This window comes from Daphnia pulex, chromosome 7 (genome assembly GCF_021134715.1).
Source record: "Daphnia pulex isolate KAP4 chromosome 7, ASM2113471v1".
In the NCBI taxonomy this organism is placed as follows: Eukaryota; Metazoa; Arthropoda; class Branchiopoda; order Diplostraca; family Daphniidae; genus Daphnia; species Daphnia pulex.
In genome coordinates this window covers 9,695,372-9,709,928 of record NC_060023.1, presented here as the reverse complement: position 1 = coordinate 9,709,928, position 14,557 = coordinate 9,695,372, and the positions used below count along the sequence as shown (strand labels likewise).

The window sequence follows — 14,557 nt, the reverse complement described above, 5'->3', positions numbered from 1 at the left end:
TGAAATAGGATATTATTAGGAATTTTATTTGAATAAATAGATTTAAAACATAACATCGATATTTGTGTTAAGCTATAATTAAATTGTGTGTACGAATAGGAATGAAAGCGATGGTAAATAAGATCATTTTAGAATGTCGATAAAAACTATCAGGGCGCTTCTCTGCAATTTGTTACAAAAATCAATCACATTTCTGTTGACTTTACACATTTGACGCAAACGTACCTGCAGCTCGAGTGGCTAGTCGGGATCATCGACGTACGACCTAGGCCGTTGCGGCTAAGGACGTCCATTGCCGTTCGCAAGACGGACGGGTCGGGTTTAATTTCACGCGTTAAAATCCAGGTAATCTCTGCGTTACAAAACAAACAAATCATGGCGTTATGGAGACATTTTCTATTAGAAACTATGGCTTACGGGCATTAACCCTTGCTCTAACAGAACAACTCCAAACGACCGCATAATTCGTATAGTCGGTGTCGAGTACCCAGTAAGGTACGTCCTGTGGGGAGACTAAATTCCGGTAAGTATTTTCACATCTGATAACAATTCATCATTTTAAAATTAAGATCATCTTGGACACTTACACGGGGAGTCTTCATAAGTAAACGCGAATTTTCCTGGACTTAGTAGTTTTCCGACACCTTTCACAGACACAAATCGGCTGGCTCTAGAAGAACAATTGAAATCATGAATAAACAATTCACTGTTCTTGTAACAAAGCCTCAAAATAAAGATAAGAAAATCTTACATTGGGAGGATACGCTGGCCTTTGTTGTGCACAGTAATGGTGTCGTTGCCTTCCAAGGTGTAAGTTTCCGAAGCGCATTTAAGCCCAGAATCCATGATGAACCAATATCTTCTGTTTTTAGTATTTTCGTACCAAGTTCCAGCGTACTGTGGGTAACACATCACACCAACAGAAAATGGTTTAACAATTTATAAATTGAACAAGAGCTTCGATTTTAACTTACCTTGGCCAAATCGAAATCCTTTTTCACTTCTACTGTAGGACATCGGCCCATATTCAGCGTTTGGCAATTGATCAGCTCGATCGCCATAAGAAACATTGCAAGAGTGGTTGAGGCACGCATTTTATAAGGTATCGAAGACAAGCTCGACTAAAGCGGGATGTTGGAATGCCAGACATGTTATATCTTTGGAGTAGGTCGAGTAACACATTCCAAAATCACCCGGTCAGCACTTTACACACTGTCCGCCTCTTCCACTAAAATACCGTTAGAAATAGCCGAGAGCTCAACCATTATACCTGTCGTCACGTAAAAAGTATTAAGCGTCTTCTTTCCTAAATTACTATAATCGTAAAAGATGTTTAGAATTAATGATACGTGTGCAGTATATTAGCTTAAAAGCACAAGAAACAAAAGAGATGCTATGTGCTACTTAAATAAATGTTTTGGCGACGTCACTTAAGCACAATCAAAATGGGGAAATGGGGAAACCAGAAGGATAACCAAAATATCTGTAGTTGGGCCTGAAAACAATGTTCAAACTTTATTTCTTACAACTTTTAAAGGTTCGCAGAATAGGATCTTTACCTGCAATTGCTTCGGTGGTTGGTTGTAACCATAGACGTACGACCTAGTCCGTTGCGGCTGAGCACCTCCATGGCCGTTCTCACAACAGACGGATCAGGTTTAATTTCACGCGTAAGAATCCATGTGACCTCTGCATTGTAAAATGAACTGACGTTTATAGAGCAACTGACATGAAAGTAATTTTCAAACTTACGAGCATTAACACCGGCATTTTCAGAGCAGCTCCAAACAACCGAGTAATTTGTGTAGTCCGTGTCGAGGATCCAGTACGGAACGTCCTCCGCCGCAGTGCCATGCACTTAATAAGACATTCGTTCAAATATTCATGAACTAATTTTGATTACAATTATTCAAAACTTGAAGCTAAAACATACGTGTAACACTATTGAAGCTGAATAACAGTTTTCCGGGAGCCACATGTTTTCCGACAGCTTTGACAGACACGGGCCGATTGTTTCTGAATAGATTTTTCGAAGTACTTACACTTAAGGAATAATACTATCACTAACGTACACTAATCTAAACTTACATGATTCGCTGGCCTTCGTTATGCATGAGAAGTGTGTCGTCACCTTCCAAAGTGTAGGTCTCGGATGCGCATTTCAATCCGGAATCCATGATGATCCAGTATCTTCGATTTTTGCTGTACTCGTACCATTTTCCAGCGTACTACAAAAGAGTCAACACACATAATAACGCATTGTAGGCCTACACAAATAAAATTAATGGATTTACCTTAGCCAAATCGAAATCCTGCTTGACATCGAGGGCAGGGCATCGTCCAAAATTTAACGTTTGACAGTTGATGACACCAATCAACATTAATAGCACTGTTAAAATAATAGAGGAATGCATTTTGAGGACGATCTTGACCGACTCCTAAAGACTGAATGCGAGTTCGCCTTTCCTTAACGTAAATCAAGCTGCATACATAATGTGTGCAAATCACGTAAAACAAGTTTAGGTGGACAAACTTGTATATACCGTTAGACCAGACGTGGTCATCAACTGATTTATTGTTTCAGTTGAAAATTTTTTTAAAAAAAAGAAGCGCTTCAATTATATTATGAGCTTACATACAAATATTGACATTCTCTTGCTGACATTCCCTAGGGAATGGCCATTCTGATTGTCGCGTACAAACTCTCACAAGTAAACAGTCTTTGAAACTGTTAACAAATGTCACGACAGAAGACTACCGTTAGCTAATAGCAAAGCTGGGGCGGATCTGTGACAACCGAGACATATCGCTACAATCAATACATTTTCGCTAACGAAATAGCTAGCAACATTCTTCTTTTACATTCGCCTTAGACGAATCCTTAAAATTACTAATAGTCATGAACTAAATTACCTGTTCCAGCTGATTAATCCATACAAACTCTTGGGAGAAAGCTCTATTAATATGCCAAATTGGGCGGGTCCGCAAGTACACGTATATATTTTGACATTTAGAAATGCAATTATACTTTCTGATTCCTAAGATTAGACGCCAAGGGGAAGTCATCTGCTAACGCGAATTCCCTTTGGGACATTGCAGTTCTAAAAAAAGACAAAATCGATATGTTACAACTTGCAAGTAATGTGTCACATTAGAACATATATTTTCTCATTATGATGGTGACTTCGCCCTCTTCTAAAAATACCGGGATTGCAATACACTCATCAGCTTTTGCTATAAAAACAGGGTGATTCACTAGAGAAAAGTATCCAGTCTTCTATCGAACAACACGCATTTCATCTCTCAACATGCAGGTAGGATAAAAATTAACAGTTATAGTCAGTTACCTTTAATTCAGTTTAAGGGGATGAAGAAGGTTCAATTTCTTGAAAACGAATTATCTCAGCCTAAGTAACAAATTGTACAGTAAACGGCAACTCATTAAAGCACTCAAAACGTGCCATAAACGATCACACTTCACGCAACCAAATGTAAAACTGAAGCAATGAGGCGGTTTACAAACTTGACGTTGATTCAGAAAGAGGTAAGGTAACAAAAGATAGAAACTGGAAAAGGCTGAGTTCGAAACATTGAAAAATGGTTTTCCCATTTCTCCTTTACTACCTAGATACTTAGATAGGGATTAAAAACCTTTCCAGGAATAGTATTCAGTTTTTATTCAATATTTGGCTGACTTCCTCTATTGTTTTTTTGTTTTTTTTTTTTTTAAACAAGGTCGCACTAATTGCATTTTCGCTGGTCGTCTTCGTCGTCGCCACCCCCGTTCCTTCCTATCACGATTACAATACCCCCAGCTATCCCGAATATAAGGAAAAAGAATATCACCATGTAAGTCTACACAACTGTTTCTTCTGTAGTTTCTCAGAATTGAATGGAATTAATAAAATTGTTTTATTACGGATCCCCAGGCTCCTGCGAACTACAACTTCAAATATGACGCCGTGGACCATTACGCAAACTTCGGACATGAGGAAAGCCGCAAAGGAGATTTCACCAAAGGAAGTTACTATGTCGACTTACCTGACGGTCGTCGACAGCACGTGAATTACTACGTCGATGGTTACTCTGGTTATGTCGCCGAAGTCACGTACGAAGGAGAAATCCAGTACTACAACGATTACAAATCGCCCTACTACTACAAATCACATAAACAAACTTATCAATATTAAACACAGACAAGTTTGTTCGAGACATATTTATTAGATGCTTTTTATGCTTATATTACCGCTTTAGTACTCCGCCACTCCAAGAAAATCTTGAGCGTACATCTCTTGTTAGATGCGCATTGCTAGATTAGATCTGCTATTTCTGTTAACCAAATCTGTAGTAATAAGGTAAACCATATTCAATCAGAGCAATACATTATACCTTTCTGACATCGTGTGCTTATTATTTAATCTTGAAATTTGAAGTTACATCCAAAACGTACAAGCAAAGATATTAAGACACGTATGCATGTCCATTTTGGAACAAAAATCAGTAAGATAATGTAATGGAAACATTGGGACTCGATTAAATTCAACTCGAGATGTGCACTCGCCACTCTACGGACCTCATCTTCATTCAATCTTATAGCATGAAGGCTAATCTTTTGACTTTAACGACTTCAACTTAAATTAATCACCTTGTTTGAGTTTATCAAGTTTCTAACTTAAAAAAATTTACAAACCTGTGTCAAAGAGTACGATGCAGGGATTTTACAATATTTTTGCTAAACACGCCTTTTTAGCTCTTTTGGCCATCTCTTTCTGTTCTTCTTCACGTAATCGCTTTTTAATGGCTTCTGATCGGCTCTCTTCACTCTCCTGGAACAAAAATAATGTGTTGGAATCATGATGATTTTAATGGTTTTAATTTGGCTTTTAACTTTGGCTGGTGATTGTGTTGAAGTTTGTCCTCTGTTCGGAATCTCTTCTGTCAATTCGGCAGATACGTCTGGAACAGTTAAAGCTGAGCGACGTGCTATTGAACTTTGGAAATAAATCCTTTCGACAGCAACCGAATACAACTGTTTTAATCTATCAACAACTCTACAGAACAGAGATGTAATTTTTTCTTTGGCGCTCTCTTCAATAGTGCGCGTTATACGTGAAGCGAAGAATGTTTCCGCATTGAATTCTTTGGTTTCCAAGTGACCTTATAACAACAGAAATAGTGAGCGCTTCGCCACGATGAAAAAATAAACGTTTGTAACTCACGGCGGGATACGGTTGCACCTGAAGCTTTGTAGTCGTCAATTTGCTTATCTTTGCTTCGGATGATGTTGCAAAGCTCTTCTTCGACGCAAGCTGCTTCTCTTAGCATTGCCAACAATGGACGAATTATAAAAGATTGAAACTACCAGAATGGAATATGCGTTATGTGTAGGTACTAGGTTGGTTTTAAGTTATCTCATTTCTTGTGCTATATACCTGATCAGCGGTTTCCAAAGTCAAATGAAATTCCCAAGAAAAGGGTAGATTACCGTCCAAGTGAGATTCTAGTTTCAATGTGATGTTTTGATCAACTGAAACTATCGTTAGACTATTACTCTCCGAATAGCTATTTAGCAATGTGCGAAGTTGTTGGATCAGATGTTTTACTGTCGACTCGATTAAAGGGTTTAATTCCTAAAATAAGAAAGACATTAAAGAAGAAAAAATCTGGTACTTGGAAAACAAACCTGACACCGTTTCATAATCTCAGTAGCTGTTTGTCGTTCACACCAAATTGAAGTCATATCAGTGAGGTAAATGACAAAATTCTCGTCGTCTGACTCGGCTCTTACTGCATATCCTTCTGAGCCAATTACGAACCATCCAAGCGCGTCCATTGGAGTGACAAACTGAAACTTGAAAATGAAGCTCGTTGTTAGTTGAGATTCACTGCCCGCTATGATAATTTAAACAAAATTGTTAATGGGCTGCATGATAGTTTTTTTTAACACTTTCAATTAAAAGCATCTGCACAGAATTTCTGCTTGCAGTGCAGCTACACTTTTACGACCAAAACAGCTTCTTCTAAAATGTGAATAGTTTTGACTTTTGGGGTTTGAATAGAGCATAATATGCTCAATTTGAGCCTGGATTGTATTGGAGGCAATAAGACTTTCATAACTTTTAAAACCCACTAAAAATGAAAAGGGAATCTCTACTGTATTATATAGTTCTAAATTCATACTTTTTAGCAAAAAGACTGCTGGCAATAAATATTTGTCTACATTATTAAGCATTACCCAAGATGTAGGCTACAAAATAATATGAAGAATTGCATTGTTATTGGTAGGAAAGGGGAAAGTATAATAACATACAACCCGCCTTTTCTTTCATCACTTGATACTGATAATATCCTTTCGGTAAAAGATATACCTTCTCTACTTTGTTTTCAATAAATGCACCAGATTTTCTGCCTAGTTTGTGGTTTTTGAATCATCATCACTCCTTCCCAATTATTTAAAATCGCCTACACAGTTATATTTTTAAGGCACATGTAAGAGAAACTAATGTCGAAATTTGTTGATCTTCAGGCAGGTTATCATGCAGGGTATTTCCAAGATTTATTTGAACATTTCTTGTGACAGCTAGGTTAAACATTATTATTATAGATTAAGAAAGAGGATAATAACTTGCCCCTATTTCTGAATAGCGTTATTAAACAAACAATCTAGTCTTATTCGATCAACAAGATGAGCAATTTGAAACTTACTTTGAAGCAGACGACTGAAAACTAAAATCTCAAAAGAACTTTTGTTGATTGTTTATCGAGGTTGCCAAAGCCACGTGATTTTTTCTGATACAAAAAAATTTCAAAAATTTTTTTTTTGTTTTATGCTTTTATTCGCCAGAAGAAAAGAGATCAATGACATACATAGGAAGAGAGAAACGCAAGTAAACATTTGGACAATCACCCAAAGCAAAAGTTCATCTGTTTACATGATCATGATAGATCGTAAAACTGTGTAGGAGAAAAATAAAGTCTAGTAAATTAATGTATTTTTCAAAAAGGACAAAATTTTAGACTACTAATAAAAGAGGGTAATTGCAATCTTGTTCGTTAAGTGTAAGTTCAAATGCTTAGCCAAAAGAGAATGTTTAACTATTTTTCATGGCGGTTCCAATGTGACATGCATTCACTTTGGCGGCGAATCGCAAAGAGTTAACGGTCTCATTAATATGATTTTCTTTGGGAGAAACATTAACGAACATAAGCGTTTTAGCACTGCCACCCAATGCTTGCTGAAGTAGTAAAGTAAGTTTTGAGTTACGGTATGGGATATGGCTTTCCTTGGCTGCAAGTGCCATGATCACGTTGCCAAGATTTGAAAGAGATTTGTTAATGTGCTTCGTCTCGGTCAATCTGTCACCCGTGGCACCAGACTCCTTGAGGCGCTCTGAACCCGCTAGATCAACCATGTAAAGGACTCCTGCGTTTTCAAAAATAAATTAAATATTACATACTTCGTAAAGGAATGTAAAATAATTTACCGTTCGAAGTCTCAGTAGTATCCGCATTAACTCCTGTCAATTTCAGACGCAGAACACTATGGCTGCGAGAAGAATGCTCGTTGCAACTGGTTGAAGCGACGGCACGCTGTTGCTGAGCCCTGGCAAGTAAGTTTTGTACCTGTTGTTCGTTTGTAACCTCTTCAACCTGTGTAGAAAAATGTTGAATTTTAACCACAAAAAACAAAGAAATTATAAAAAAGTTAGCTCACCTTAAGATTCGTGACGACAGTTTCATTGTTGACGATTCGAATATCGTGAACTCCTCCAGAAGGACCGAGTAGATCGCGGATTTGTTCATTGTAGATCTCCAAAAAAGAAGCTTCGATCTTGTAAGCCCAACCTTTGGCTCGAAGGGACTCACAAGCAGCAAAAATTAAACGCACAGAGCGTGGAATCATCCCGTCTGATTCAGACCCAGCAGTTCCGCCTGTAGAAAAATGAAATAGAACCACATTTAGTTGGTTTCTTAAACAGAAAATAAAAGGAAAACTAACCTTCCATAGTAAAAGTTTTGCCAGAACCGGTTTGCCCGTAGGCAAAAATGCAAACGTTGTAACCGTCCAACGCCGATTGAATAAGTTGAGAAATCTCATCGAAAACTTGCTGTTGAGTTGCATTAGGACCAAACACTCGATCAAAATTGAAGTCGATTTTTGAAGGTCCTTTGCCACTTGCAGGAGCATTCATTGAGCTTTCATTCAAAGTCATGTCAGCATTCAGTTTGTGTACTTCCAGAGACTTATCGTGTAAGACGTTTAAATGCGCGATTTTTCCTCCGGGCAATTTGTCCGAAGGAATGATGGGTCGGATTCGGCAAAATACGCGGATGTTGCCTTTCAGTTCTTGAACTGTGTTGTGTAGTAGACGTCTTTGAGTTTCTTCTTGCCGAAGTCGAGCCTTGAAAAAAAAAAAATTTGTTAAAAAAAGGAATAATAAAAATCATTTCTAAAACTTACTTGTAAGTCTTGAATTTCTGCTGTTGCCACAGACACATCATTTCTTAACCTAGCATTGTCAGCTTGTTCGATTGTTAAGTGGCGCTGAAGAGACTCCAATTCCGCGCGAAGACCAGCGGAGGCTGAGCTCATCTCAGCCATTGAGCATTTTAATCCAACAACTTCTTTCTGAGAGGCGATTAGTTCACCTTCCAGACTAGTCCTCTCACGCTCAATAAGACCTTTATGGAACTCCAATTCTCGAATCTTATTTTCCAGCAGAGATTTTTCAGTGGCACTCGACATCTCTAAGCCCCTGCAAATAAGAAGAGAGATTATTAACACATAAATAAAGAAAAGCTTAATAACTTACCTAATTTTACTCTTCAAAGTGTCGATTTCATCTGACAAAATATTCACTGCACTTTCCTTGTCCTTAATGTGGACCTCGAGGTTCTTATTGGTAGAGTCTAACACAGTGATGGTATCCTTCTTCTCGGCATTTTCGGTTTCCAACTCTCCAAGGCGCTTTTCGATAATTATCATCCTACTTTCCAGAGTTAGAGGTTTGGCTAGAGTAAAGTGAACAAACGAATTGTCATCAAACCAAAAAAATTTCTTGCATGAATTCAATCTTTTACTTACGTTTAACACCCTTGTTGGTGATGGCATTTGAAATAGAGTCTGCCTTTTTAGTAATGTCACGGGCAGCTATAAGAGAATTACTGTAATTATGCAGTTTAAGGAAGAAACTTGTTAAACAAACCTGTGCGGCCAAGAGTTGAAGATGCATGAGGTTTGAGGGCTGTCGATAAACCCCTACCCACAGTTGTTGATTTTCCATTTTGCCCAGTAGTGGCCAAGTTAGTGACTGATTTTGAACGAATCAATGTACTCGATGACTGGTGGCTACTAGCTGCTGGAGGGAAAAATAAAAAGCAATGAATTGAAATGTTTTAAAGCAATAAGAAATTCACTTACTGGTTGAAGCATCATCTGTTGTTCTTGGACGCTTTTCAATTGGTTGTACTGTTGACACCTCTGGACCTCGTCGTTTGGCAAGATTAGATAAAGAAGAGGAAGTCGAAGGGGGTTTCAGTCCCGAAGTAAAACCGGGTATCTTGCTAGCCATTTCTTTGTTTGGTTGAGGCGTAAGTGGCAACCGTTGGTAAAATAGCCTTTCTCGATTTTGACAAAGAGTTATCAAACTGTTAGTCAAACTGAATGTGATAAGCAATCTTATCTATAACTTACAAGAAAGCAGAGTAGAGTCCTCAACTAAGTTTAAATGAATTTGTGCAATGTAAGCAAGATTACTGTAAGTTGAAATCCTTGTAGAACCGACAACCGAAATAATTACGAAGGGTTTTCTTCTGATGCAGTAATGCAGATGATGCCTTTGAATTAATGCCACAAGTCGTTAACGGCAGAAATTCGAATCAAGTCGGCGTTGCCACTTTGAAATAAATCTATATGCGTCCTCGACGAACTCGAACGCCACCAAGCGGCCAGGCATTCAACCAGAGTAATAGCAATAGCATAGTAATTAGTAAATGAATATCTTTGCTCTGTGTAGGTAATATATACAAAATACATTGCTCTATTTATTTAGGAAAAATATGCATGATTGGTCCCCGGATTTCGGGGGCCAATAGTCAAAATAGCTATTGGGCCCTGGCACCAGGGGAACCCGGGGAAAGGACATGGCGTGTGATATTCGTTGAATTGTTGTTAATTCAATTTGGAAGTTATGACTAAATTATTTTTCAAACCATAGACCAAGGGGATGCCTGTCTTTTACTCGAAAGTTAACACCATCGCATTGAAGTTCTAGAATGCACGCAACATAGCCACGTAAACATAGTTTCACAGCTTCTATATTTATAACTGTTGAATAAAACTATGAAATAACTTCTAAATCGAATAAACATCGGATTTTACACGCCATATTTGTGTACTGTAAAATGGTGTCCCTTTGGTTGCAACGTTTTCTGGGAATGGCGCTGTCTACCAAACTTCCATCGAACAAGGTAAACGTCATTAATTTAAGAAAAGAAAAACAAAGTTGAAGTTGTCCTTAATTTTAAATAGCTGGACAGCCAGCGACATCAGAAACAAAAGACTGCTGTGAGGCGCGGCCTTATCCCCGGGTAGAGGCCAATAGGCCCGACCTTTATTCATTTATCTATTCTCTGATTCAACGCAACCGCAAATCCGCACTCATATTTCAGTCAGAATCTCTGTTTGTTTGAACGAATAAAATTTCAAAATAAATAACGCGAATAAAGTAGATGACCCACACGGTTTTATTCTAACACAATATGCGAAAAACAAACCAAACTTGTTGATCGAGTATTTAAAACGGGAAACAATGTTATTGCGCATTCAACCAGTCGTTTTCTAAATGCAGATAGCAAAATTGATCAAAAAACAAGGTCGTTTACGGTCAGTATATATTTACATAGAAATAACTGTTCAGCACCATGCACAAATGAAGTTATTGTCCTGAACTCGGGGCGTGAAGCGGTGACAAAGAAGCTTGTTCCGTCCCCTAAAGACACAAACGATTCTTACAATCAGTTCTATTGCACTGGCGATCCGCCAAGATAAAGCTTGAAAGAATTTTTTTGTTTTATTTAAAAAAAAAACTATTTAAATCCAATTAATTTTTTTTTAATGTTTATTACACCGTCCACATCATCTGGCCGCCAGTGCACTATAGTCCGTTTTGGCTATTTTACTGGCGGTACAAGGGCAGATACGTAAAAGGCAAACTGATAGGCAAACTGATAGGCAAACTGATAGGCAAACCTTCATGACAATTTTTTTTTTTTAAGGATGTCGTGCATAAAAATAACCATCATAAATTTGTATGTATATATAGGGGAAACCGGGGCTGTGTGGGGCTACATGGGCCATCTCAGTTTTGAGCATGTTCCCGTAATTTTTTAAATATTTTTTAAACCATATTTGGGCATTTATCATGCCCCATGTTTGTTAAAAAAAATATTAAAATAAAATTACTAAATGCTCAAAACTGCGATGTCCCATGTCCCATCCCTGTCCCACACAGCCCCAGTCTCCCCTATATATCATATAGTAATATTTATCTGCCCTTGTACCGCCAGTGCAATTGCCAAAATGGACTTTAGTGCATGGGTTAGTGAACAAAAAAATTTGTTTAAGCCTGGTTTAAGCTTCATCTTGCCTGTTTTGCTAGATTTCTCAAGCAATAAAATGCGACATAAAACCGCTAGTGCAATAGCCAAAATGGACCTTAGGGCACTGGCGGTCACAATTCTTACTGACCATCCCCTTCCCTTATTGAGATTAGACTTAAAAGAAGAACCGAAAAATTTCGTGATAAAATCATTGTTAGTGAAGCCAAGTCGCACCCATCGAAAACGGGCTCAGCGAGTAACATCTATCTGCTGTATTTCTATCTACAAATAATACCAGCATGGACGACAACGGGAACGCATTCAAGTCCCGAACGAAGAAGCAGCCAGAAGCGCAAGTGTGCCTCCATTTGATAATTCTTTGTCTAAGAGACCTAGCTCGTAGACATATAATGAAACGATTAAGCGCCAATTCCAATCTGGCTATTTTCGTCCTCTTCTTGCGACTTTGGCTGCCATCGACAGCATTACCGGTTTTCGCTGCAAAGAAGGTGAAAACATTTGATCACTTCGAGGAAGTTAGCGACACAGCACGGGCCAAGACCTTTACTAGTTCCATGTTTGAACACTGGAGTCCTGAGAAATCAGAAATGAAATGTAAGTTAACTGTTACGCATCTCTGTCTTTTTAATTCTAGTAAACCCAAATTCGTTTTCATTTGTCTGATTACAGCTTCCGGTTGGAATTATCACGGTATTAGAAAATTTGTTTTTCCCATAAGAACATGATTGGCAACCGATGAACTGTGGAAATCATATTCATGTAAAAATTAGATAACTGTAATATGTAATTAATTAAATTTTTTTAAAGATACTAGCGCTTGGGCGAAATTGCCAAATTCAGTGTGCGGTGGCAATCAGCAATCTCCAGTTGACATCCAGCCAAAGTTGAGTGTAACGAAGGCGTTTCCAAAACTAACGTTTCAAAACTACGGCAACATTGACAACATGGGATTAATGAATAGTGGACATGCATTCTGGTTTGTTAATTTTGAATTGTTTTATCTAGACAGTTTCACATGCATGTACGGTGTGACACAGCAAACCGCAATATGTGAACCAGACCAGATTTTCATAAATGGTTCGGGAGTTTCAAAGGGGTTTTATTTGAATCCTTTTGACAGTTAGAGCTGTTTATATTCCAATCAAATCATTGCATAGGACGCAATTCCCTGTATCAATTCTTTTTAAATAATGATATTTTTTTACAGCGATGTACAGCTTACCGAAAGACTTTCCCGCGGACAGAATTCCATCTATCAGTGGCGGTGGGTTGAACGACACATTCAAGTTCGTCCAGTTCCACTTGCACTGGGGGGCCAACTCAGCTAAAGGCAGCGAACATCTAATCAAATCTAAAAGGTTAGTAGAGTACGTATACTTGCGTTAGTATAATTTATTCCATCCAAATTTTTTTGCGTCCTTATTTCTCATTCCGTTAGTTATCCGGCTGAACTTCACATGGTTCATTACAACACCAAATATGGAACTTATGCCGATGCATCAGCTCATTCTGACGGACTGGCTGTCTTAGGGGTTTTCATATCGGTATAATTAATATCACAGCCTACCCAATAACCTATTATGCCTATTATCAAGTTGCAATATTTACGTTTGCCAAACGAAACAGATAGGGTCCAACGATAATGTGTCTTTTCAGCCGCTTGTTGACCAACTAGACGAAGTTATCACGGCTCATTCAGAAACTACTTTAACGAATTTGGTTTTATTCCAAAATCTGCTGCCTAGACAAACCACGTCATTTTATCGCTACAGTGGTTCGCTGACCACCCCCAGCTGCAACGAGATCGTCATTTGGACGGTTTTTGACAACCCGATTCAGGTTTCCGAGCAACAGGTGTGATAGAGACTTACCTTTGACAGCGCCATGCAGATGCTGGAATCTTTTGACATTTGTATGTTTTCCGTCGCAGTTGGCAAAATTCAGGAAACTGGAAGACGATGAAGCCGAGAACCTAGTGGATAATTTCCGGCCTGCGCAACTGTTGAACGGCCGGATTGAATTTTATCGGTCTTTCACCGGATGCGAAATCCCGCAATCGTGGCCCTTCACTTCGACACCATTCCTGGATGCGTTCAAATGGGTCAGTTGCATGATCAATTTTGCCTTTTCTTGGCAATAGAAAAAAAAAACAACAACATAAACCTCTTAATCAATACTACAGTACACCGTGGTGTTTTATAGATCAAGCATAGATTGCCATTATTTAAAAAAATTATTTAAAATATATAACTTATATATGTATCAAATCTTTAAGCGCATCCAATAGAACACATTTTAGCTTTTTCCTGTCTTGTAGAAAAAAAGTATTGGACTACCGACGCTGCAGTACTAGTAAGAGGAAACACACTGTCATATGATTTCATTTTAAATGAATAATTATCTTGCCCAGGGACTGTAGAAATTTCTGGATATTATCCAACCGTTTTAAAAAAAATGTCTGCTGATTTCACCGATTAATAGAAAGTGAAACGCATTTAATTTAGAACGGGGAAATCGGTTAACCCATGCGCACCTTTGGTCCTGGTGTGATAACTGTTTTTAAATTTTTTTTTGTTTGAATGGCGAGGTGCAATCAACGAATAATCACAAAAACGATTTTGCCTGGGGAATGTCTTTGAGGTAGAAAGATGTTGAATTGACCGAGTTGAGAAACAAATTCACTAACATCTGTCGGTGAAACTTGCGCACAGTTTGGTTAACTTTCCAACACAAATAGATCAGTTTACACTTTATATTAATTGACACAGCTTTACTGATTTATTCCTATTGATAAATGATAACTGCCAATCGATAGTTGGAAGAACAGGCCGTCAAGCACCGTCAAGCGTTGACAAGTGAAAACTAGTCCGCAAACAAAAAAACTGGTGATGAGATTTTGATGCGTATTACATTGTATCATCTCGGCCTCTCTACT

The 14,557-nt window shown here is 38.2% G+C and overlaps 6 protein-coding genes and 1 long non-coding RNA gene across 22 annotated transcripts; 2 read left to right on the top strand and 5 right to left on the bottom strand.

Moving 5' to 3' along the window:
• Positions 1-5: 5 nt before the first annotated feature.
• Positions 6-1,202, bottom strand: LOC124198141 (apolipoprotein D-like). The gene is made up of 6 exons (XM_046593834.1): positions 975-1,202; positions 752-897; positions 588-670; positions 418-513; positions 226-352; positions 6-162 (listed from the first exon to the last, which is right to left on the bottom strand). Exons 1-6 carry the CDS (start codon positions 1,092-1,094, stop codon positions 150-152), a joined length of 585 nt encoding a protein of 194 aa, XP_046449790.1. The 5' UTR covers positions 1,095-1,202; the 3' UTR covers positions 6-149.
• Positions 1,203-1,339: 137 nt separating this feature from the next.
• LOC124198139 (apolipoprotein D-like) lies at positions 1,340-4,141 on the bottom strand. Of its 3 annotated transcripts, none has more exons than XM_046593832.1 (7): positions 4,042-4,141; positions 2,295-2,389; positions 2,089-2,228; positions 1,934-2,016; positions 1,753-1,857; positions 1,560-1,689; positions 1,340-1,495 (listed from the first exon to the last, which is right to left on the bottom strand). In XM_046593832.1, the coding sequence occupies exons 2-7, from the start codon at positions 2,379-2,381 to the stop codon at positions 1,441-1,443; spliced, it is 600 nt and encodes a 199-aa protein (XP_046449788.1). In that variant the 5' UTR covers positions 2,382-2,389; positions 4,042-4,141; the 3' UTR covers positions 1,340-1,440. The 3 variants fall into 3 exon arrangements, with proteins under 3 accessions (XP_046449788.1, XP_046449789.1, XP_046449787.1); XM_046593833.1 differs by lacking the exon at positions 4,042-4,141 and adding an exon at positions 2,914-3,048; XM_046593831.1 differs by lacking the exon at positions 4,042-4,141 and having other exon boundaries at positions 2,295-2,549.
• On the top strand, positions 3,228-4,397 carry LOC124198142 (pro-resilin-like). 2 transcript variants are annotated; one of them, XM_046593837.1, is made up of 3 exons: positions 3,228-3,314; positions 3,736-3,849; positions 3,930-4,397. In XM_046593837.1, exons 1-3 carry the CDS (start codon positions 3,309-3,311, stop codon positions 4,188-4,190), a joined length of 381 nt encoding a protein of 126 aa, XP_046449793.1. In that variant the 5' UTR covers positions 3,228-3,308; the 3' UTR covers positions 4,191-4,397. The 2 variants fall into 2 exon arrangements, with proteins under 2 accessions (XP_046449793.1, XP_046449791.1); XM_046593835.1 differs by lacking the exon at positions 3,228-3,314 and adding an exon at positions 3,504-3,544.
• LOC124198137 (non-homologous end-joining factor 1-like) lies at positions 4,202-6,727 on the bottom strand. 9 transcript variants are annotated; one of them, XR_006876490.1, is made up of 8 exons: positions 6,369-6,699; positions 5,684-5,851; positions 5,433-5,630; positions 5,220-5,358; positions 4,889-5,157; positions 4,691-4,826; positions 4,390-4,625; positions 4,202-4,329 (listed from the first exon to the last, which is right to left on the bottom strand). XR_006876490.1 is itself a non-coding variant. In XM_046593829.1 (7 exons), the coding sequence occupies exons 2-6, from the start codon at positions 5,831-5,833 to the stop codon at positions 4,719-4,721; spliced, it is 864 nt and encodes a 287-aa protein (XP_046449785.1). In that variant the 5' UTR covers positions 5,834-5,851; positions 6,369-6,699; the 3' UTR covers positions 4,202-4,342; positions 4,691-4,718. The 9 variants fall into 9 exon arrangements, 2 of the variants coding, with proteins under 2 accessions (XP_046449785.1, XP_046449784.1); XR_006876491.1 differs by having other exon boundaries at positions 4,390-4,419; XR_006876487.1 differs by having other exon boundaries at positions 4,691-5,157.
• Positions 6,728-6,975: 248 nt separating this feature from the next.
• On the bottom strand, positions 6,976-10,548 carry LOC124198130 (carboxy-terminal kinesin 2-like). Of its 4 annotated transcripts, none has more exons than XM_046593815.1 (10): positions 9,695-10,548; positions 9,422-9,618; positions 9,207-9,359; positions 9,086-9,151; positions 8,814-9,012; positions 8,462-8,756; positions 8,000-8,402; positions 7,715-7,932; positions 7,485-7,650; positions 6,976-7,423 (listed from the first exon to the last, which is right to left on the bottom strand). In XM_046593815.1, exons 2-10 carry the CDS (start codon positions 9,570-9,572, stop codon positions 7,092-7,094), a joined length of 1,983 nt encoding a protein of 660 aa, XP_046449771.1. In that variant the 5' UTR covers positions 9,573-9,618; positions 9,695-10,548; the 3' UTR covers positions 6,976-7,091. The 4 variants fall into 4 exon arrangements, with proteins under 4 accessions (XP_046449771.1, XP_046449774.1, XP_046449773.1 ...); XM_046593818.1 differs by having other exon boundaries at positions 9,207-9,356; positions 9,422-9,622; positions 9,695-9,910; XM_046593817.1 differs by having other exon boundaries at positions 9,207-9,356; positions 9,695-9,871.
• A 58-nt stretch (positions 10,549-10,606) lies between these two features.
• LOC124198144 lies at positions 10,607-12,524 on the bottom strand. 2 transcript variants are annotated; one of them, XR_006876493.1, is made up of 4 exons: positions 12,434-12,524; positions 12,262-12,362; positions 11,897-12,195; positions 10,607-10,991 (listed from the first exon to the last, which is right to left on the bottom strand). It is a non-coding gene; the product is annotated as an uncharacterized LOC124198144 (long non-coding RNA). The 2 variants fall into 2 exon arrangements; XR_006876494.1 differs by lacking the exon at positions 10,607-10,991 and having other exon boundaries at positions 11,607-12,195.
• Positions 12,525-12,831: 307 nt separating this feature from the next.
• On the top strand, positions 12,832-13,879 carry LOC124198138 (carbonic anhydrase 2-like). Its single transcript, XM_046593830.1, has 4 exons — positions 12,832-12,980; positions 13,061-13,166; positions 13,249-13,476; positions 13,553-13,879. Exons 1-4 carry the CDS (start codon positions 12,832-12,834, stop codon positions 13,760-13,762), a joined length of 693 nt encoding a protein of 230 aa, XP_046449786.1. The 3' UTR covers positions 13,763-13,879.
• Positions 13,880-14,557: the final 678 nt, after the last annotated feature.